The sequence below is a fragment of the Ostrea edulis genome, chromosome 3 (assembly GCF_947568905.1).
Source record: "Ostrea edulis chromosome 3, xbOstEdul1.1, whole genome shotgun sequence".
NCBI lineage: Eukaryota > Metazoa > Mollusca > Bivalvia > Ostreida > Ostreidae > Ostrea > Ostrea edulis.
The window spans coordinates 62,725,606-62,749,644 of record NC_079166.1 but is presented as its reverse complement, the minus strand read 5'-3'; the positions used below and the strand labels follow the sequence as shown (position 1 = coordinate 62,749,644).

Here is a 24,039-nt window from a genome sequence, read left to right as displayed (position 1 = left end):
GACAAATCAATCAATAAATTATTAATACCAAATATAATGGGCCCAAAATGAGGTATTATCAGTAAATACATGTTGATAATATTTCTCTCAAACTGGTTCTTAGTAAAATTCATCTATAAATAAAAACACTGTCACATATCTCTGGTCTTACTAAAATCAGTAATATGCAACACATCTCTGGTTCTACTAAAATCAGTAGCGATACAACATCTCTGGTTCTACTAAATTAAATCAGTAGCGATACAAACATCTCTGGTTCTACTAAAATCAGTAAATATACAACACATCTCTGGTTCTACTAAAATCAGTAGATACAACTTATCTCTGGTTCCACTAGGAGCAGTAAAGATACAACACATTTCTGAATCTTAGTAGAATTAGTTAATTTAAAAAAAAAAACCTGAAATGATTTAGTTTTCTGCTCTCTTAGCATGCTTATAGTTCTGATGTTATCCGGACTATCATTGTCTTTTTTCTCTCAGTATATGAACAGTAAATCCCACCATTAGGATTGAAAAGGAACATAAACTCTGGATAAATCTTCACTGAATACAACCTTCACAATTATGTCTAGATGCCTCAATGTTATAAATATATATGCTTGAAAAGTTAGAATGTCATTAGAGTGTTAAGGTAGATTGATCCTCATGTGATGTCATAAGTTTTTGCAAAAATATTTATGAAATTAAACTTTGTGCATGATAGAAATATATATCCTTCAGAGGACTTTTACTCACTGGATAGAATAAAAAATTGGTAAGCTATTGATAACTAGTGAAAAAGTCTTTATTTTCCATATTAGATAAATTATTTATGATAAAAAAAAAATGTTGTCAAGGGCAATAACTTCTATGCTGGGATTTCCTCTACTGTATTTGGGGGGAGGTGTTTACATTCTGTCATTTTGAAGAATAATTGTAAGTTACACTCTTTATCAATACAAAATATACATTTTTCATTTTTTCATTCTGCCTCCATTAAACAATCTAGTATGTACAGAATCATTCATGCTGAAGCCAAATTTCATCAGGGAAACCAGCACATTCTGCAATCCCTCTTTGCAAGCTTCATATTAAGATCTCTGGTTCTTATGTAGTATAACCATGCAATTAGATCAATGTAAAGGATAAATATCAAAATGCTCTGTAAAGTTAGTAAATACTGTTTATGCTCATCCCAGCGAGTAGTTTGCAAGTGAGCTACCATCCTGTCACCACCCCCATAACATTGCTATTTATATCCTATAGGTATGGTATGAAGTTCTAACAAAGATCCATTTACTATAGCACTTCCTCATGTTTGCAGACATTGTGGGGGTAGAACACCATTCTTTAATTCACTTGTTTGCTAGTACAGGAAATTAGATAATCCCACATTTCACCCAGTAAATTCCTGTCATTTTCTCTTTTCCTTGATACATCTATTCTCTCTCTCTCTGTCTCTTTACAATTCACTCACATTAATAATTAAATGCTTAATCTAATAGCTGTTGAATTATATACATACTAGATTATTACCTCTGATAGAGACAGCACAGAAGAAGGAAGCCTTCATAAAATACACATAATGCCCTTCAAGAATTGCACAGAGAATGAGAGACACCCTGTATATTGTAATACAGAATTGCAAAAATCAGAGACACCCTGTATATTTTAACACAGAATATTGTACAAAACAGAGACACCCTATACAACAGAGACACCCTGTATATTACCATGAACAATGCACATCATTGAAAATCAAATTTACATGAAACACTTACAATGAGCATGAGGAATGACCTTGACCTTTAGCAGCTACATGACCTTGACTTTTCAATTCACTGAATATTTATGAAATATTGTATATTATATACCCAGTAGTTCGAAAGTTTACTGCCAAGGTTGAAGTTCAAGTTGCTGATCAAGAAACAAAGAGACAGACAAGAAACAAATGATGCAATCAATATATATAAATACAATGGTGTATTGACAAATATTGTCTATTTAAACCACAGGTGGGAGTCCTTCAATACCTGAATACACAGATTACTGTCAGAATTACATCATATGCCATATTTAAACGAGATAATGCAAACAAATGCAGATATGGGTAATATATATGTACTCATGAAACTGAATCACTTCCTAGTACCACATTGGTACCTGAAGGAAAATATCATTAATGTTCCTCCCCTCAGTCTTCTGCAAGTCAATCAGAAAAGAATACGACTGTGAATATATTAAGGGAGTTGTGAATCAACAGCTTACTTCGCCCTTTTAGAGCTTAGCAATAGACCCTTATTGGTACCTTGGCCCTGCAGCTGATAATTCCATATATCCAGGACTCATGATTTAGACATATTTCACTAGTCCTGTGAACACTGCCTCCAAACAGCTGATGTTAAATTCTCCATCAATTCAAATCAGTTAAAACTGAAATATATGCCTTTTAATGCTTTACAAAAATACGAGCATTTTTTTCTTCAACAAAAGCTAACATACTCTAGACTCCTTTTCAATAATAAATAGTAAGTTTTTACATTTATTCATCAAAATCCTTTTTTGCAAAATTGGTGGTTCCTTGAGATTTCTTTTGTATGTGAGGCCCCTTGGACTGTAATGTCTGAGATCTGTGTGAGATTCCCTGGGATCTGACTGTAATGTTAAGATTGGTGTGAGATTCCCTGGGGTCTGACTATAATGTCTGAGATCTGTGTGAGATATTCCCTGTGATCTGACTGTAATGTATGAGATCTGTGTGAGATTCCCTGGGATCTGACTGTAATGTCTGAGATCTGTGTGAGATATTCCCTGGGATCTGACGGTAATGTCTGAGATTGGTGTGAGATTCCCTGAAATCCCCGTTGTTACTAAATGGATACACAATGACCAAATACATCTACAGAAAACTTGAAATAACAAAGATGTCAGCATCAATGATTTCACACCAAGAGCATGAAGAGAGAAAGCTCATTTGCTTCATTTGCTTATCAGTGGTTGGACCAATTGTGAAAATGGGTACAAATTATCTCTTTAATTGCTGCAATAAAGTCTTAGTGCAGAATGTCAGAGAGGATTGACAGGATAAGGAGGGTGGAGTTGGGGGGCACTTGATCCAGATAGTCTTCAGGGGTACACTCAAGGCTTGATCCAGATAGTCTTCAGGGGTACACTCAAGGCTTGATCCAGATAGTCTTCAGGGGTACACTCAAGGCTTGATCCAGATAGTCTTCAGGGGTACACTCAAGGCTTGATCCAGACAGTCTTCAGGGGTACACTCAAGGCTTGATCCAGATAGTCTTCAGGGGTACACTCAAGGCTTGATCCAGATAGTCTTCAGGGGTACACTCAAGGCTTGATCCAGATAGTCTTCAGGGGTACACTCAAGGCTTGATCCAGATAGAATTCTTTCACCTAGTGCACCTCTAGGTTTGATAAAAATCAATCTAATCTACAATTGGGTGATTTTCCACAAGTGACTTGTTTGTCTTTGCTGTAAAAAATTTCAGATAACAGATCAAAGGGACAGAAAATTAGGACAAGGTCTATGTATGACCTAAATATTATGTATGTAAGTTTACAGACAGGTGCATATAAACAATGCATGAACAGTGTAAAAAGACTTGAAACATCTCATTAAAGACTCATTTCCATCTTTCTAAATAATTTAATATCATTTTCATAGACTTTCATTCACAGCCTATGCCAAAGTTAATTAGTGTACCTTACTGGCAAAATTAGATAGGTCCAAAAAGTCCACTAGTGTCAACTCTACATAACATATCTTAACACTTGACCTGTCCACTGTGTGTCATAAAACAACTTAAATATACAGTGTACTCTCTCTCTCTCTCTCTCTCTAGCATTCCATAGTACATATATATACTATTATATGGTATAGTATGGTATAGTTGTGTAAGAGTTCTGTGTTTATTTTCTTTGTTACTGTTTATGTATGTAATACAGATTGCAATTAGCTGACATGCATTTAACACAACAAATACTCCCCAATCTGATTCAATACACAAAGCACAACAATACACATTTTACAGGTCAAAAGGTCTCAAATAGTGACCTTTCTGCTCTGCAATCTATTTTCCAAGTTTTCTAATATCATTTTTGCAATAGTCAGAACTGCATTGTCTACTACTATTCATACTATTTATAGTAAACATTTCATTTCTGACCAAATAAAGGACTGTGTATTTTACTATCATTATGAATAGCTGTAAATAGCCCATGACACACAAATCATCTAGTATAGAATCTTACATGCCTTACAACAAATGTCTTCACCAAAGTTTTTTTTAATGGAAAATGGATTAAAGAGATGTTTCACGGCAGACTGGCATCTAGAATTTTAAAATTTCATGTGTCACACAAAGCACTGATCCCCCCCCCCCCTTTTTTTCTCTCCAATGACATTGGATATGTCTTTTCATTCATAATTAATGCTAACTTCTGAACATTATAAAAGGCTGAAACATTCAGACTAGTTTTAGTGTCCTAAGGAAACGATGTGTCACTTGCAGGTGCTTTTAAAAGCACCCTAATCTATAACAGAAGCATAATTCCAGTCTATGCGAAAGTTTTTTGGACCACACAGGACATTCGGTCCTGTGTAATCAATGAACACACCAGACCGAACCAAATTTTGTCAGACCGAAAAACCTAATGTAAAAAAGTGAAACAAGTGAAAATGCAAAACCAAGGAAATCTTATTTATTATACTAGTAATACTATACCAGGGATCCCTCCCGTATAATACTTTAGACAGTCCATGCGGTTTCAATCACATTCATTTACGTATTTGGATTTGTGTGCTATTTTTTACTTATAACAAACATTTAAATGACTCCGCATCAAAATAGTAAAGCTCAAAACTGGACACTGAGACATCGGACATTCCGGTCGGGTGTAAAAAATGATGCGTCGGACCTGAGGCACTGCACATCGGTCAGGTCCGACGGTCCGATGTCTTTCGCATAGACTGTAATTCCATACAGACAGACAGTAGACACAGTATCAATGTCATGTTCTGAGATAATGATCAAAGCCCTCACTACACAGGGACAACATCAGCTAAACTTCTGCATCAAAACACCCTTATTGAATATTGATTCTAATTTGATGTTGCATGTTGCAGCATGTACATGCAGCTGTTTTTGGTTATCAACATTAGACTTAAATATAAATTCTCAATTCTTCTGTTACTATGACACTATTTTGTTACTACGACACTGACCTGTTCCTCTAGGCTCGCCCCACGGGATTCTCCGTCTTCACTGCCCTGAGAGGATGCCCCAGTACTGTTTGACATCCCATCGTCATTCCTATCCGTCTGGAATGGCCGCAGTTTACTCCGAATCTGAGCGAGGGCTTTCCTGTTGTAGCCATCGCGGGAAAAACTTGATTTGTTTTCTAGAAGATTTGGGGTGCTCTGAGATAACTCCGGGCGATTAGGGAGTGGATCGGACTGGTCTGAATGAGAACCACGAATGTGACTGAGGCTGTCCCTCAAGTCGTGTAACATCTGCCGATTCGGGCCGCTGATGACCAATGGTCTGCGGCCCGACATGGGGTCCTCTTTTCGAGAAATCATATGGAAGCTTTACCATGTGTCCCCCTTTTCTGGTGGTGTTGTTGTCTCAAGTCGATGTGTGCATACATCCAAACAGAAATCAAAGGGTATATATCCTTCACAAGTGTAATCCAAATCACACAGATAAAATAACCGAATAAAATCACATTTTGGGTGAATTAGGCCATTATATGGTAACCAATTCTGAAAAAGAAGGAAAGAAAAGTTAACATGTTGCTTGTAACTTTTCAAATCTTAACTGACCACTAATAAAACTTATGTACAGTGATATAACTGATCATAGCGAGTGACACTTTGGAGGAAACGCCGGACTGACGACCGGCCTAACGTGAGCGGCCAGGCGTCATGATACAACACGAGTGTCTCACCTATACAATATGTTTCAATACACGGGCACCTGTTGCCGACGAAATATTCATCCCGGCAAGATCCACGCTAGTAAAATTCAACTGACACGAGTACACAGTATAGTCCTCACGAAATAAGAGAGAATTTTGCTGCATAGTTTCTATACGATATTGCCGCCGCCATGTTGTTTAGCCTTCCAAGGTTTCTTTTATATACTGAGCGAGAAAACGGCAGACCTACGTTTATTAAGGATTTCTTTTCGTCGGTGATTAAAATTAGATCTGAAAGTATCATCGATCAATTGTTTTTAATGAAAAGGTGAAAATGGGGGTCAAAACTTACCCGAAAAGCTCTTGTAACCTGTATTGGGACTCCTATAAATTCAATATATTCGGGTATTGGACGCCTGGATTATCATGGGGTAACATTCCGAAGCCAGGTTGTTTGACCTAAATATAAACACGTATCGTATTCAAACCTAAAGGCGACTTGATTCATTAATCAAAAAGCAAATACTGCATATTTACATAATTTAAAACAACAGACATCAATCAAATCTCTTAAAGTCGAAATCATTTGAAATATTATTCCATGTTTCACCTTCCCTCCCCTCACAACATGGACGCGTCCGTTCCCGTGTGTGATTGACATGCGATTACGCCCATTACATTGTTGACATTCCAGAGAGATCACGTGATTTTTTATAACACTCTTAGTGGTAAATACATATTGATTGCATCTCTTCTGTACATCAGAGGCCTCAATCAAAGCGTCCAGGATAACGATAGTGAAAAGACAAATATATATAATTATTTTTACCTGGGTTAAATTATCAAAACTCATCAGAATTAGATAAGAACGAGGGAAAACAACCATTCACACACCTTAAAATTACGGGAGGACCACTGCGTTCTTTTTCAAACGTGTAACATTTCATAGATTGTCTTCTTTGACGTCCGCATCGGTTGCAAGATTGCGTTCTGTGACGTCCGCTCCATTGATGAAGAGGATGCGATTGCAAAAGGGTAAACAACAAAAGTTAATTAAAAGGTGAATGAATGTACGACTTCAGAACAAAGTTGTAGATATTATTGGTTCAACTTTTTATAAAAGAACATTCGCTGTTTAATCAAGGATGGGTTGAATGATCATAACTAAACTAAAAGAAATGCATCACTGAAATTATGACAGAATAAATGATTTATGTTACTCTAACGATGCCACATTCTCTATCGTTAATGAAGCTTAATTCTGGTTTCTTTTCTTCAGTAATTTTGAAAAATACCCCTAAACTCCCACTCTCTAAAGATTATAAATAAAAGAAAATCATATTTTTTCAATGTATAAAATGAATGGCTATTCTGTGTGCTTTAAAAGAAAAAGAAAATAGCAGTGAGACACGACAGGACTATTTAATTTAACAGATGAGCACGCTGATCGAGGTCAGTGTAGCTGAAGACCGGGGGGAATTTTGTACACCAGATATAGTGAACTTTTTCCACCTTCAGCCGTCATCTACTTCTTAAAAATCATCTTATTTTATCATCCGTATTTTAATTATGATTTTTTTTTTTTTTTTTTTTTTTTTTTTTTTTTTAGATTTGCTTGCAAACATGTAGCACACATTCTCTGTATACTTGCATGGTACAAAAATACGTACCTAGTCAATGAAAACAAATATGAATGATCATTCATCTATATATTATATTTATATACTGTAGTGCGTTTTGAGTTTTGGGGGATAATGTAAGTTGTAAAATGCTTGAGTTTTTTGTTAAAAACACAGTATTGAGCCTAAAATAAAATTTTACAGGACAGTTCTAATTGTTTTATCATTATTATCATTTTGATAAATATAGACCACATCCCTCAATACGTACATGTATACACGTGACAACAGAAGACATTAGATGTGCATGATGATGATTTATTCTCATAAACCAATGTACAAAAAGGTATAGAGAAATACAAATACTACAGTATACAATACACAAAGTCAGTATCCAGAGTAGAACAAAAGATATAGAGAAATACAAATACTACAGTATACAATACACAAAGTCAGTATCCAGAGTAGAACAAAAGATATAGAGAAATACAACTACTACAGTATACAATACACAAAGTCAGTATCCAGAGTAGAACAAAAGATATAGAGAAATACAAATACTACAGTATACAATATACACAAAGTCAGTATCCAGAGTAGAACAAAAGAGAAAAGGAAAAAAGAAGAAAGAAAAAACAAAACATATACATACATACGTACACACATATACACGCACACCTATGCATATACTGTACATAAAGAACATGTACATGATGCAATGTACATATTCTGAAGGACTAGCGCATGAAAGTTAAGTAATCAAAGTGTTGATATAAGTGATAAATTTACATAATTTTTTCAAAGTGATAGTATTTTTAGATTGGAACAGATTTTTGTATTTAATAAGAAGGGCGCTCGTCGGATTTCCTAAGGAGGATGAAAATCAGGGCAGGTGTTGTCACCCTCAGCTGGTCCACGACGAAGCCCACAGAAGCACCTGGTTAAAGTGTTTACACACCAAAAACAAAACACAAATAGAAGGGGGAAAAAAAGAAATAAGAAACACAGGCCTAAATTAAAAATTTCAAGATAAAGACTTCCTTGATCACATGTTGCCCCTGAAATGAAATAATTACATTAAGCACATATTCTGATATGTACATTCTAACGTTATGGAAGATTGCTGGTGATTGAATAATGTGTTTTATTTTTACTCTTTAAATTTATAACTGCTCTATTGACATTTCGTCAAACTGTCAGTGCATCTTAAGGGGCTCAAACGCACCCTCCCCTGACCTTGAACATTAGGTCATTGATCATCAAACGCGAGGAGGAGTTGGATTAGGGGAGGGTAGTAACTTGTTTCTCAAAGTGTTAGTGAATTTTGCAGAGTAGTGGTTTGTTCTTCAACCTTTTTACAATGAATCTACCCGGAGATAGGATTTTGATTGTTCTACCACTGAGTCAAATATTAGTGAAATTTAACACACACACACACACGCACGCACGCACACACATACATACATACATACATTCATACATACATACATACATACACACACACACACACACACGTATATATATATATATATATATATATATATATTCAATAACTTCCTTTTTCTTGGTATCGGGGTAGAATAAAGTCAAAAAATAAAATCCAATACTCAAACTTTTATCTATAGCGCTTTCGCCCTGCGGGCTCGTCAGTAGATTTTTTTTGTTTAAAAATCTACTGACGAGCCCACAGGGCGAAAGCGCTATAGATAAAATCTACTGACGAGCCCGCAGGGCGAAAGCGCTATAGATAAAAGTTTGAGTACTGGATTTTATTTGTTGACTATATATATATATATATCTATATATATATACACAGATGAAACTGGACTACTTCATCATACCGATAACGGAGTTTGTAAAAGTTATCGCGTGACCTGTCAATGCCCCATTGAGAAAATCTGTATATGGAGATTTTGTTTTACTTTAAAAGGTATGGGAGATAACTAGAATTACACACGTATTCGTGTCTCCCTCGCTCTAGATCTCCTTCTCTTTCTCTCTCCATCTTCTCTCTCTCTCTCTCTCTCTCTCTCTCTCTCTCTCTCTCTCTATTGACATGTTGCATGTTGGGTCTATTATGGCATACTAAGAGACAATATGATAACGATGTTCAAACACAATTGGAACACGTTGGTCACTGTCATTCCAAAATCTACTCCCTGCACAGATTTAGTACTGAGAAACTCGATATGTAGGACAGCGAACTCCGTCTGAAATTTCACTTCTCCCGTATCTTACAGTACAATCCAAATACCTGGGATACCTCCCTGCTGTCAGGACAACTTCTCACGACCTGATGTCGGAGAAATGATCTAGGATCTGGCATTATCTGGGTATGCTATCTCCTGCGTCCAAGTCATGTCTATGGTGGGACGTCATGCTCGTCATTTTGGTGGCAGCAAAAGGGAATTTGCCAAATTTTTTTGTTTGTATACATCTACTCAGAATTTGTTCTAAGGTCAGGTTGATGTTTGCATACCTCTCGTTCTAGGACCCACCATGCACCAATTGCAATTATCGGGATGTTAGCGACATGCAGTATCTAGAGTAGCGCAGTATATTTATGTTTTTGTTGGTATGATTATTAAAAACAATTTCACTATCCACAAAGAGACGACATTAGCTGTACTTGAAGTACCATGAATTTTGACTTATGCATGGAACTCAGGGTTCAGCAGTAAGGGTTCTTTATCGTGTCCACGCCTGCCGCGACACGGGACCTCCGTTTTTAGAATTATATCAGAAAGACCCGTGATCATGAGCTCTTTCCTTCTTTTTTTTTTTTCTTTTTTTTTTTTGAGAATGGCGGATGCTAGGCGAAAGGACGGTCTCTACCTAAATTAAACTTAGTGATCGAGAATCGAACCCGAAAACTCCCAGATCTTTACGAAGAGAAAGTCTATGCAACCGATACAATGTTCGTTGATGAATAAATCAGTTCATTTGAATTCGCGCGATTTTTTTTTTGTAGACGACCATCGGTGATATGTAGTCGACCTATGAATGTATGAAAAAAGACACACCCCCCCCCCCCCAATAAATAAATAAAAATAACAAAGAAATAAAACCCCGAAAAACCAACTCCATCATAATTGAAAATCGTCCAGTTGAGCTCCTGAATTTGATAATCAATCTAAAAAACCACCAAAACCCCATAACTGATCATAATAAGGTTATAGATATATATTTAAAAAAAAAAAGTATAACGATTTGTTGATTTTTGTCCACTTGGAATGGAATTAAATGAATTTAAAAATTGGAGAATGTTCAGAGGTCAAACATGCCTGTTGCTGCACCTAATCGTGTGGTTTCTTCTGATTGTATGAACTGAACTAACACCGGATCTTTATGTCCTGATGGATTAGAATGGTCTTAACAATTTTCAGATATCGGTATTTGCTTGTGTTTATCTGTTGACATGGTTACTCCTAAGACTATAGCTTGAATGTCATTCCAATTTCAGATAGAAACAGATTTAGTTTTGGTGACTGGTATGAACCGATTGATTTATATTGGAATCGAGTGAACTGAGGAAGATAGGAGAAATCAGCGAACCTTGACGGGATTTTCCGCCTTCTGGTTTCAAATTTATACCATAATATATCATAAGAGGTGAATGTCTATCTGTGCATTTTTATTATTATTATTATTATTTTGTTGTTGTTTTGTTGAGTTTTCATTTTTTTAAATTTTTTTTTTGACTTTTCTCTCAGAAGATCAGGACCAGTTTCTAGAAAACATGACAGAAAACATTTGTGGATCGGGTGGGGTGTGTGTGATTGTGATATTAAATAAGGGGACCTGGATTTAGAGGAAAAATAATAAAGACGATATGGAAACCTTTCAACAGCTAGAGCAAATTAATGCTTTTACCATTCACATCCATTGCGATCAGAGCGCGGCGACGTATGAATGCATAGTGAAGTAGGGTTTTTAATCTTGTAAATAGCAGTGGTTGCATCTCTTTTGACTGAAAATGATCATTTTTGTTATTTTGAGGTTTTCAATCCTTCCCCGTTGGGGGTGGGGGTATCAGAAGAGGTACAAACTTGGATCGCACCCCCCTAAGGGAATCATGCAGTATGCTCTGCAGGAAAAGAGAGATAACTCTCATTTACCATTTAACAAAAATGGTAAAACCTGCACAGAACAGAGAGAGTATACATGTACTTTATTGACAAAACATTAAAGGGATAAGGCAATTTTAAAGATTTAGATAACCCTCTTCTTAAAATAACACGATTTGGATTAATTTCTACTAAGGTACAACGGATGCAGTTGCATCTCAACCTTGGTGTTGCGTGGACTACATTTAAAAATCTTTTACCATATGAAAAATGTTTTGATGGTTTTACAATATTACTTAGCTTTTTTGCTGTTCCAGGAATCATACAACACCCTCATCAAGATGGAACTTTCTTTTTTTGCTGTTCCAGAATCATACAACAAATTTTATTTCATAAAACACCAAAGTGGTACCGCCGTAAAACACTGCACTGTGCTTTATTATTGGTATTAGTTTCTAACTAGCCGAAGAACTGTGGATCCGTCCCAATATTTTTTTTCAGAGAGCTACAGTTCAGCAGCTAGTTTCTGTGTATTTTGTGAAATTGATTAGCATAGATATCACAAATGTACCCTACATGTATCAATATACGTGACATGTTCTAATAATAGGCGTGGCAAAAATTCATTAAGCGCGGACTCGCTACTTTATATATAACATTGGGCCTTTCAAATAAAAAGTAGATATTTCAAGTTTATGTATCTTAAATTGGGTTTTATGATATTAAGTTCATATAAATTGCCTTACATTGAATCTTGCATATAAATGATAAAAAGTAGATATATCAAGTTTGTATCTTAAATTGGTTCACAGAGATGTTAGCATGGTTTGGAATGATGGAAGTCTGCTCGCGTGTTATTTTGGTCAATATTGAAAATAAAAAAGATTATTTTAAATATCTAAAAAATTTTCAACCTAATTGAACAGAATCTTCTGAGGTATCAATCAACAATTCATTAATGGTTTTTTTTTTATTACCTTGTAACTTTCCATTGTCAATATTTTCTGAAATTTTTGTCATTTTATATGGAATACATGTACTTGTTTACATACTCAAGAGCTTGTTCTGCGTATGATTTAGTTTTTAAATCGAGACAGACTACCGACAAACGAGTTGATGTTATAGGGGTTTCAACATGCAGTCTCGTTTGTAGTCAGCATTTCGCAAATTCTATGGTCGTTATAATAATCTAGTTAGCCAATACAACCTAACATCGGGTTAAGTGCTGTCTGACGTGTTTCATACAGATTGTTAGGCCGTTCTTGGCACACTCATTTTAACTACGGATTACTCCGTTTACCTGATCAAGGTATACGGCTCACAGCGGGTGTGACCGGTCGACAGGAGATGCTTACTCCTTCTAGGCAACCGATACCATTTCCGGTATATCTAGGGGGTCCGTGTATGCCTGGGTAACTGTTTATTTAGTATTGCTTATAGGAGATACGAGATTGATCACTGTTTATCGTCTTCACCTTTCACACAGTAGATGTATTTAAAAAAGATAGAACATGCACCAAAGCAATCACGATGTGTATCAATGCACCTGTCTGGCTACCGACTACTACATTTTTGCTGGTGTACCTCTGGGACCTGTTTTAGGTCCTCTTCTTTTTCTGTTAACGATGTTGGTGTAAATATGTTATCAATGTGTAGCTTGTTTGCTGATGACAATGCACTTCAACAATCATCAATTAATGTATCGGATATTGAATGAAAGCTAAATCATGATTTATATATCTTGAAATTATGGACAAATAAGTGGCTCCTGAAATTCAACCCATTCAAACAAAAGTAAATTTTTTTTCACAAAGAATAATATTTTTGTCACATCCAAATCATTTTTAGAGGCGATTTACCAGAGTACGTTCCAATCCAACGCCATTTCTAAAGGCTTGTTACTGCCACACAACCTACTAGTAGATATTCCCATTGTATTCATTTATTCATATATACGTGCGTGTCTATTTATTTGTTTATTTGTTACAACTTTTTTCCTCGCAAGTTTTGCAATTCATTGACTTCGAAATTACAGAGAATTCATGAGATCATTCAAGATAGGAAATTTTTTAAAGTACTAATACATCTAAAATATAGATACTCTGCAAGTATTCGGAACGAGATCATACTGCATCTAGAATATAAATACTCTGCAAGTATTCGGAACGAGATCATACTGCATCTAATATTGTCCTTGAAGTCATGTCTTTTATTTTTAAATGGTGGTCCAAAGTACCGGACATTTTACATACGTACATTTGTATATCCGGTAGTAATTAAGTAACCAAAAATTTTGATATGGTAAATCAAAGTTTTTGATTAAATAAAACAAAGTTTTTGATTAAGTAAAACAAAGTTTTTGATTAAGTAAAACAGAGATTTTGATTTAGCCTAGTAAAACAAAATTTTGAATCGGTTTTTAATTCAGTAAAACAAAATTTTTGAATCGGTTTTTAATTCAGTAACACAAAGTGTTTCATTCAGTTTAATTCAGTACTAGTGAAATAAAGTTTTTAATTCAGTAAAGTAAAATTAAGTTTTTAATTTGATAAAACAAATTTTTTGAATCGGTTTTTAATTCAGTAACACAAAGTTTTTGATTCAGTTTAATTCAGTACTAGTAAAATAGAGTTTTTGATTCAGTTTAATTCATTACTAGTAAAATAAATTTTTTGATTCAGTTTAATTCAGTACTAGTATAAAATAAAGTGTTTGATTCAGTTTAATTCAGTAAAATTAATTATTTGATTCAGTAAAATGAAGTGTCTGATATGTTCATCTTTAATATCAAAATATCATATACTTATAGGTTCATCATATCAAAATATCATATACTTATAGGTTCATCATATCAAAATATCTTATACTTATAGGTTCATTATATCGAAATATCATATATTTAGGTTCATTACAAACTGGGTTTTTCTTTTTCAAGACACTAGCCATGTACATGTAATATATTGCTAAATGTGCTCTATATTAACTGTGTTTACACGATATTTTCTATTATTCGATCAAACGGCAACGTAAATCAATCATTTATATATGAAACGAACCAATAAAAAGATTTTTAAGGATATCAATGTTTGGATAATGTTCTTCTGTTGATGTTAAACTTTGTAAAACTCTATAGCCTTTGGTTAAAATTTTTAAATTCACGATAATGAAGGCGCAACCCCAACCCCCCCCCCCCCCCCCCCCCAAAAAAAACAACAACAAAAAAACCACGAACGAATTTATGGACGACATGTCTAATATATAATACCGGAAGAAGAAAATGGAAGCATGTTTTCGTTTGATTCAATGTCATGTATGTTGAGAGTTGTGTAATGCAGTTAACTTACGTAAAATAGAATATGGGTGGATCTGTCAGGAAGTTTATTAGGCCTAAAGCTTACTATGATATCGAAAGAAGAGCACTGAAACAAATCGAAAAGGAAAAACCAGCACCTGCTCCCAAACACAGCACTATAACGGATCTGGACGATGCTTATGGTATCATGTTTTCTTCATACTAATAATGAGCGTAGCTAGCTCTTACAAACATGTGTGAACAAAGGAAATTTGAGTAATCAGCTGTACTTTATCGATGAAAATGTTTGCAGCCTCTCGTGAAATTGTGATGTAATAAAATTTGATTGGTTAAGTTCTGGGATATTTAATATAAATCTATGCACAGGAGTTTGAAATTTTATCAATAAAGTCAATAAAATTCACTTGATTGACCAAGCCATGAGCTATGTGTTAGCATAGCGAACAGGAATGAAACGTCGTTTTGAATATAAATCGTCAGTATTTATCACTAACAACATTTGCCTACTTAAATTTGCCTCCTAACCCCTCTCTAATGCTGTCAGTATCCACTTTATTCGATTCCGTGTAAACATTGACTTTACCGAGGACCCATTGTAATACGTCACATTCACTCCGGGCCTGACATTTTAGTATTCCTTATAATTTCAAGTTTAAATAAAATAATAAAATGCTATTAATCCTTCCACATATTTTTTTAATCAAATGAAATAAAATCACAACATATAAAATCCTCAGTCATATCAATTATAATATTTTGAGGTCAGAAACTATGTTCAGAGTTTAAAAACAAAGGGCGATAATTGTGTAGAAAGTTGCATGTGCGCGAAATCATTGGATTACAAAAATGTCAGGCCCGGAGTGAATGTGACGTATTACAATGGGTAAGATAGTTCAGTTGGTAGAGCACCTAAATAAAGATTAAGGGGGCTGTTGCATTTTCTCCCTTCCTGTTTGGTACTGTAGATCAGTCCCTGTAACTGACAGGTGAAAATGTCTGGCAGGGGATAAAGATCCGATTGTTGGTATCTCAGTTGGTAGAGCACCTGACTAGAGATTTGGGGGGGTGGGGGGTGTGTTATGGTGTATCTCCTGATAAGAGTTTCTATAGTTTTCATACTTACTGTATATCACCAATAAAGAAAAATGGACATGAATTGTGAAGGACTGCTCCGAGATTCGGTGAAGGCGTCAGTCCAAATATCTAGCTGAGACAAATCTCAGCGGAGATTATCCCAATGTGAGCTATACCAAACTACAGATTGAGCATAGCTACACTTAAAATGCAGGAGATACATTCTGTTTTCCTACAAATATTTGGCTTGATACTGCTAAAACACGTCTATTGAAAGGGGTACATGCCACTCGTCCGAATCATTAGAATGGTACATTGTACAGACCTTTGAAATTTTCTTATTTATTCTAAATTCCAAACAAGTTACTGACTACTACTACTTGTACTTTCAGCAAATCCTGATCCATCGCTCACACAAAAGAATGAACGGCTGCACAGTCGAATGAAGGACATGTATCTGGAGTCATACGAACCAGCACTGGAGGTATGAATGCATCATTGCACACGTCCAATATATACGATCCTCTCCCATCTGGAGAGAGCTAGTATATGCTGACTCCAGACTGTGGCTTGAGACGATGGTATGAATGCTGCAGTGAAAAACAAAATTTGGGAGGGGGGGGGGATCGTGAATCAATCCCTTTATCATCATATTGAAAGTCATTCAGATCTGTGTTGGAGATTAAGAGAATCTATTTTCTCATCATGAAATTATCTGCAAGCAACATTGAGCATAAAAGGTGCATGTGTGTATTGGGAGGGTAGGGGGGTGTTTATGTAAATGACTGGAGTGTCTACAGTCTGAGAATTTAACTTTTTAAATGGCATTGACAATAGGTCTATGTCTTTTTGATGCAGTATAGACCATTGGCATTTGGCATAAACCTGACCAAAATTTTACGACAAAAATAACACATATATCGAGGAAAATTAGTTATTAACAAACTTTGGGTTTTTTTTATTCAACTTTATACTCCATTTCCAATTCTACATTTAATCTATTGATATTGTCCTCGTTTTCTTTTTTCTTTTGCTCATCATAATCATAATCACTGTCCAGAAAATACTTTAACTGTGGAATCATATACATGCCGTTTGTTTGACCTTCACCTCAAAATTAATTTTGCTAAGTTGAATGTATATTATTTTGTTTTGACATTCTTGCAAAACTTGAATATTTTGGAAATAAAGAAAAAATAGGATAACTCTAGTTATATTGTTGAGGAAAATTTTAGTTTAAAAATCAATCCCAATAAAATTCATCAATGCTGATTAAAAAAAAGCATCAACATTTAAAGACATACGAATCGTATGTTGAAAAATTTGTCTAGAGCACTAGTCATAATCTTCAAACCGCTGAGATGCTTAAGTTGTATACTCTAAAATTGATGGAGGGAAATCCAGGTCACAAAAATAGATTTTGACGATTGTAAGGGAAAATATTTATTTTAAGTGCATTATCACACACGTATCATAATTATTCCTTTGTTTCTTAGAATTTTGGCATAGACAATTCGGGATATCTTATTTGCACATGGTATGGCCCGACCTCATTTGGCATAGCCGCGGTCTATCAGTCTACCATTAAATTCTCAGACTGTGTCTAGAAATGTTGATGTGCATGTTGTGTCTATATTATTGGACAATTGCAATGTGTCTAAAGAGTCTGATTAAAGTGTAAGGAGAAGGGGGTAGTTTTGATCAGATTGTGTGTCCAAATATTATCTCCCTGCAGTGATTTTTTAAGGCCCATTTTGGGTTCGAATTTCGGCCCTTTCCCCTCCTAAAAATTGCCAAATTTTTCCCAATTTAGCTGGCATTTTTCCCAATAATAGATTTATGAACGGAAAACGTATTTGAAAATAATAAACATTTGATGTGAATTATATACATAAGACTTAACAAAGAGTTATGGAAATGATGATTTGGATAGAATAGTTAAATTTTTTAAAAGGTTAAGAAAATTAGATGTGTAAAATAAAGATAATATAATGTTTGATATGATTTTAAAACTTATTTACGATAAAATTGATTTTTCCCAATTTGACTGAAATGTCAACAATTTTTCCCAATTCAAAAGCCACAGGACCCTTGTGAAAAATGTAGAAAAATCACTGCCCTGTATGCAGCTGACTGAAGTATTGCAGGAATGTGTATGTGTGAGTAGGTTATCTCCTCTTAGAATTTTAAATCAGAAAATGAATTGTTTTTTCTTATGTTTCTTTTAGGTCAAATCAAAATCGAAACGACCGCTGCCAGAAAATCGTTTACATGTCGAGAGTTCATTTGATGAACATGGGTACCATATTCCTCAGCGAATTTCTCATGGAAAAGTTAACTTTCTACAAATGATGGAGCTGTTGCGTAAATACTCCGATTCTAAAGGACAATACAGCCCGGCAGACATAGCCAAAGACTATAAAGTGGACCCTGTGAAAATACGAAACGTTGTGAACTATTTTCAAGTTTTGCAAATTCATTTACCAAAAATGGAAACAAAGCAAAATGTCAAAAGTACTACAGGAGAGTTAAATTCTAAGTCTGATCGGATGAGACTTACAGACGCCAAAGACAAGTTTACCTGAGGTTAAAGGATAATTAGGACCATATTCAATCTTTGATCCGCAGTTATGTGTGAATTGTGTATGTGTGAGAGATTTGTATAATTTATGTATCGCTTTCAAATTGATATTACATAAGTGATATAGTAAATATTTTTGTTTTGATCGTGAAATAACAACACAAAGTTTTAATTGCCCTTCACTTACATGTGGAATCATTAGGAAAATTGGTTTATTTTCGTGGATTGAGAATAATCTATTGGTTAAAATGATACAGTGATATTGTAAACCTAATGTTTTTACAAAATGATACTGAAGAAAAATAATAAAGCAAAATGTTGTACCATGTTGATTTTGGGTCAATCCATGGCGGTATTTTCTGTTTTCGGTATTGTGACGTCATCAATAATAACTGGGCACCACGTCTTAGGATGCGGTCACCGATCACAATTCCAAAATAATAATTCCAGTATTTATTTGAAGTGTGTAAATAAGTTAGCATACTTGATTCTGATAAAATACGGCCGAATCGAACTAAGCCGGGTATACCTGGCGACGTGCTAAGAATCAAGTGACTCGGCTACAGTACAGTAATGAAATTGTTGACCTTCTATTATATAAACATTATTCGGCATAGAAATGACCAACATATTTACAAATCATGTTTATTTCACCAGTGTAAAAATTAAAAATCAATATATGCACCCAGGGGTGCATGAGCCAAATTGCATGGGATACATTGTAAAGTCAGGAATGATGTGGCATATTTATAATTGTGAAGAACTAATTTCAGTTTTAAACTTTTCGAGTTACTGTCCAGATTCCATATTTGTCTAAAGTTTTCAATCTATTTTCGGTCACTGTGACCTTAACCTTTGTTCTCCAAAATCAATAAGGGCCTTGCTTTGCTGGTATCCAACAATATATCCAAGTTTCATTTGATTCAAATTAAAATTGTCGAGTTATCCTCCTGAAACCAAAATTCTTTGGAATTTTAAATCTATTTTCGGTCACTGTGACCTTGACCTCTGACCTATTTCTCCAAAATCAATAGGGGTCTTCCTTACCTGGTACATAACAATATCTTTAAGTATCATTTGATTCGGATTTAAACTTTCTGAGTTATCATCCGCAAACCAAATATTTCTGAAATTTTCATTCTATATTCGGTCACTGTGACATTGACCTTTGACAATTTTTCTCCAAAATTAATCGGGGTCTTCCCTACCTGGTACCCAACAATATATCAAAGTTTCATTTGATTCCGATTTAAACTTTCTGAGTTATCATCCGGAAACCAAATTTTTCTGAAATTTTTATTCTATTTTCGGTCACTGTGACCTTGACCTTTGACCATTTTTCTCCAAAATTAATAGGGGTCTTCCTTACGTGGTACCCAACAATATATCAAAGTTTCATTTGATTAGATTGTAAACATTTCGAGTTATCATCCGGAAACCTAGCTGCAGAACTGTAGCTCTCCGAAAAAAATTATGTTGACAGACCGGAGACTGTCAACATAATTTTTTTCGGAGAGCTACAGTTCTGCAGCTACCGGAAACCAATTGTTGACGCCCAACCGCCCGCCCGCATCGCCAAACCAATAGCCGAGTTCAACTTCGTTGCAACTAGGCTAAACACATTTTGTCTTAGAATAAGCATCTCTCGATACCACTGTCTACAAGGACGCCAGCTTGAAGCCGACTTCGCCTATCAAAATTTATCGGCTTACCCGGCGGGATGCATGCGCAATTCTGGTTCACAATCAAGTGTGTCACCGGTCATCGCCGATTAACCCGGGTGCGCCAGATCGTTAGAATCAAGTATGCTAACTAGTGACTATTATTTCCTCTGTGCAATATTGAATTTATTTTCACCGATGTTATTTTTTAGCAGCGTCATTGGAAATATGTGCATACTATCCGATTAAAATACAATTTTTTCAAATTGAGCACAACTCTGCCCTATTTGAGAGATCTGTATTTTAATCAGATTGATCTGCATAGACTCGGTAATGCAAGTTATTGCCCTTGACATTCTTTGTATTCCATATGACAATTAGATGTTTCTTTTCGTATCAATGTTTTAAAACTAGTTTGGCCATACGAGAGTTTTGCATCACACTCATCTCGTTAAATGGGCCTTTAATTGGTGTGATTTATTATAACTGATCAGTGATGTGTGGTCTGGCTCTGTAAGACGCATGTATATAATTATAGTATATATTGCCGTATCCAGATGTTAATGGAGTAATGTGCCATATTTTGATTTTTGAAAATTGTAAAACGGTGAGAGAGACATAAAATATTCTATATGACTTGAACTTCACTAAGCATATGGCATACCTGCACGTATATATAAAAATTAAAAAAATCAATCCACATCATATTAACACATTGCACTCTATTTCTCGGCGTATTGATATAGTCCATTGGTATGGTTCCCGGTAAGATTATATGACAAACTGATTGAATATAGATGAGGTGTGCTATATCAACTTTGTATTTTAAAAAGTAGTCCACTCCAGGAGATGGATAGTATAAGGTACTTCTTCCTCCTCGCTATTTTTGTTAATGGCGAGGCACCATCATCATTAGATTCTGTAGCTTTCAATAATGAGTTTCTAAATCCAAAGAGCGTAGACCACAAAAAGGTATGCATTGCTCTTATTATATTAAATTGTAATACGTTTTTGTTCGCTGTTGTCCGGCGATCGTAAACTGTAATCTGTATGTACATGTAGTGGGTACCATGTCACAGAACACGGGACGGGATGGTTAAATATGTTAAAATGGACAAATATTTGAAGAAGAAAAAATTGTGTAGCTGATATTTATTGGAATACATGTGTGTTTCAAGCCATTTATCAAATTTCTTTTAAATTTGCAATGTAACAAATGTTGAATATTAGATCACTGTGAATTCATTAATTCTATACATGAAAACAGCTGCTTATAGGTTAACAAATAATAAATTAAAAATCACTTCTCCTTGAAATTTTCTTTTAGTATACTCTGTTTATTGATCCAGTTTTTTGTTGTTTTTGTTTTGCATGATGATGATAATAATTCACAAACTGATATGCTCTAGTTGTCGGGACGATGATAATAATAATTCACAAACTGATATGCTCTAGTTGTCGGCACGTTAATAATAATGATTCTCAGATTGATATGCTCTAGTTGTCGGCACGTTAATAATAATGATTCTCAGATTGATATGCTCTAGTTGTCGGCACGCTGATAATAATTCACAAATTTATATGCTCTAGTTGTCGGGACGTTGGTATGATCGAATGGACACATTGAACGCGACTTTCAGAAGTAACATTTGTAGTGATGTGGTACCACTCTGTGATGGGACGCTGGTGAACACTTTATTCCACTGGTTTTCGTAAGATCTTTTCGTAGTTTTATATGATTGTTCTACATGTTACTGAACAGAGCCTCTACAGACAACATTTCATTGAGATGTACAAGCTAGGGTTTTCCTCTTCCTTTACCACCCCCTTCCTACCCACTCCCGTGACTTCTCTTAATCCTCCCTTTTCCGCTCCGATCTACCACTTCCTTTTACCCTATCCTCCTGTACAGTCTGACTTTTGAGTTAATAAGAACAGTCTTTTCATCATTTATTGTATACATAAAGTAATTGATTTATTCTGAATGAATGAAATATGTTTTACATTTTCCTTGTTGGTACATATATAACTGCAATTGTACATAATAATTTGTAGCATATATTGATTGCATTGAAACTGAATACCATACTTTAAAGACCATACTTTATATCAGCGATCTGGGAGAGTGCCGTACCTCGGTGATAGCTTTGCATCCCCTGCGTTCCAATTCTTCTGGACCAGAGACAGCAGTGAGGTTCTTAGCCACCTGGATGTCCACAAATGGTATGCGTCTTGACTTCCGATTTGGCTGATGTCGTTATCCTTTTGATGGAAAATGAAGATAACGAACAGTGATCAAGTTCATTCATCTTATAAAACATGTAAAATCTTTTTAGATGAATTTTAAGCGCATCTCTATACATTGTTCTGCAACAATGAGAATGAAGAAATTTGCAAAACTAAAAAGATGATAACAATAATAAAATTTATATAGCGCCTTATATAAAACAAATTGATCGAAGGGGCTTTACAAGGATAACAAGACGAATGCAACAATAAAACACAACTAAATGACAAAATCTTTAATCTGTAAAATTATCAAATAAAACACTATCATTAAGATCGAATGATTGATAAATTTCTCAATTTTACATGCTTTGATATTCATATGTGACAGGCATTATATTCCAAATGTTGGATTTTTTAAAAAGCTACAATAGGGGTGTACACAATTCTGTACTTTGACGACCACCAAGGGATTGTGATTGCGAGCCAACACACGGAACTGACATCCGGGTACTATGTTTCAACCCGACACAGGAATCCCAGTCATCTAGGACAGGCTGTCCGTGATGCTTTATCGGCTCTTGACTTGGATCCTCGAAAACTAAACATGGAATCCACAGACTACGGTAGTGCATACACTGGGTTAGGGTTTAACTGGTTTACTGCCTGTCCGATTTTACTGTCGCCCAAACCAGACAAAATACTCGTCTCTGTAGTAAATCGTGGCGTGACTAAAATATACACGTTTGAACGTTGAAGGTTGAAACCTGAAATATTTTCATTTCCCTTGATGTTTTTGCCGTTGATATATTTTCAAATTGTAAATGATAGACATTTCCTAATGAACACGCAGCAGTTATAAACAATGAACATATCATGGATACAAAACCACTTGATAAATATAGTATATGTACGTCAATTTTTACGGTGGGAATTCCAACAGAAATGAAAGTAGAATGTAAATATAAGTAATAGATTTCATTTTTGAAAATACATGATCGAGGGTATAAACTGCAACGCTTCTCACTGTCATACATTTTAAAGGCTTTGAAGAAATTCGAATCTACATTTCCTGAGGATACTTGTATGTTAATTTGAAGAATTGCAGTTTTAATCTTGGTCTTAAAAGTCACCGTGTAAACAATTAAACCTGTATCTTCCTAGTATGGAATATTCTACCTTTCTGGTCACATGAACGTTGGTTATTATCTCATGGGAAGGAAGCACAACCCAAGTTTAGTTGAAAAAGGTTGTACATGTATGTTTCTGGAGAAAAAGGAGAAGCAAAATATGTTAAATTCAATGACAACTACAGACGACAGAAACATGATCAGAAAACCTTACCAGAGCGTATGACTTAGTTAAAGTAAAGATTTTCCCCCCCTTAAATCTGTTTTCTTCAAATGTTTTGCCTTTCAGATAATTTATACATATATTTTACTTATCATTTTAGGCTGTGAAGAAACAAGAGAACAGGGGATTGATCTGTAAATTGAAAAAAGGAAAATCTCTTTAGATGTGCAATCATTAAATCGATTTTGTTGTGTTGAATATATATAACATAAACAAATAAATTC

The 24,039-nt window shown here is 35.0% G+C and overlaps 3 protein-coding genes across 5 annotated transcripts in view; 2 read left to right on the top strand and 1 right to left on the bottom strand.

The window, feature by feature from the left end:
- Positions 1-6,395, bottom strand: part of LOC125673981 (serine/threonine-protein kinase LATS1-like) — a 35,008-nt gene extending 28,613 nt beyond the window's left edge. The window contains exons 1-2 of one of the 3 annotated variants that reach the window (XM_048910945.2): positions 6,274-6,395; positions 5,227-5,766 (exon numbers count right to left, since the gene is read on the bottom strand). In XM_048910945.2, coding sequence (XP_048766902.2) covers positions 5,227-5,583 — 357 coding nt within the window. In that variant the 5' untranslated portion in view covers positions 5,584-5,766; positions 6,274-6,395. Of the gene's footprint in view, positions 1-5,226; positions 5,767-5,846; positions 5,864-5,951; positions 6,137-6,273 lie in introns of those variants that run through there. The other 2 variants (XM_056158457.1, XM_056158458.1) reach the window with 2 other exon arrangements.
- An 8,459-nt stretch (positions 6,396-14,854) lies between these two features.
- Positions 14,855-18,901, top strand: LOC125677434 (NADH dehydrogenase [ubiquinone] 1 alpha subcomplex assembly factor 4-like). Its single transcript, XM_048915496.2, has 3 exons — positions 14,855-15,102; positions 16,387-16,478; positions 18,223-18,901. The coding sequence occupies exons 1-3, from the start codon at positions 14,964-14,966 to the stop codon at positions 18,577-18,579; spliced, it is 588 nt and encodes a 195-aa protein (XP_048771453.2). The 5' UTR covers positions 14,855-14,963; the 3' UTR covers positions 18,580-18,901.
- A 1,503-nt stretch (positions 18,902-20,404) lies between these two features.
- Positions 20,405-24,039, top strand: LOC125672995 (uncharacterized). Its single transcript, XM_048909216.2, has 5 exons — positions 20,405-21,208; positions 21,827-21,948; positions 22,350-22,459; positions 22,888-23,088; positions 23,916-24,039. Exons 1-5 carry the CDS (start codon positions 21,086-21,088, stop codon positions 23,951-23,953), a joined length of 594 nt encoding a protein of 197 aa, XP_048765173.2. The 5' UTR covers positions 20,405-21,085; the 3' UTR covers positions 23,954-24,039.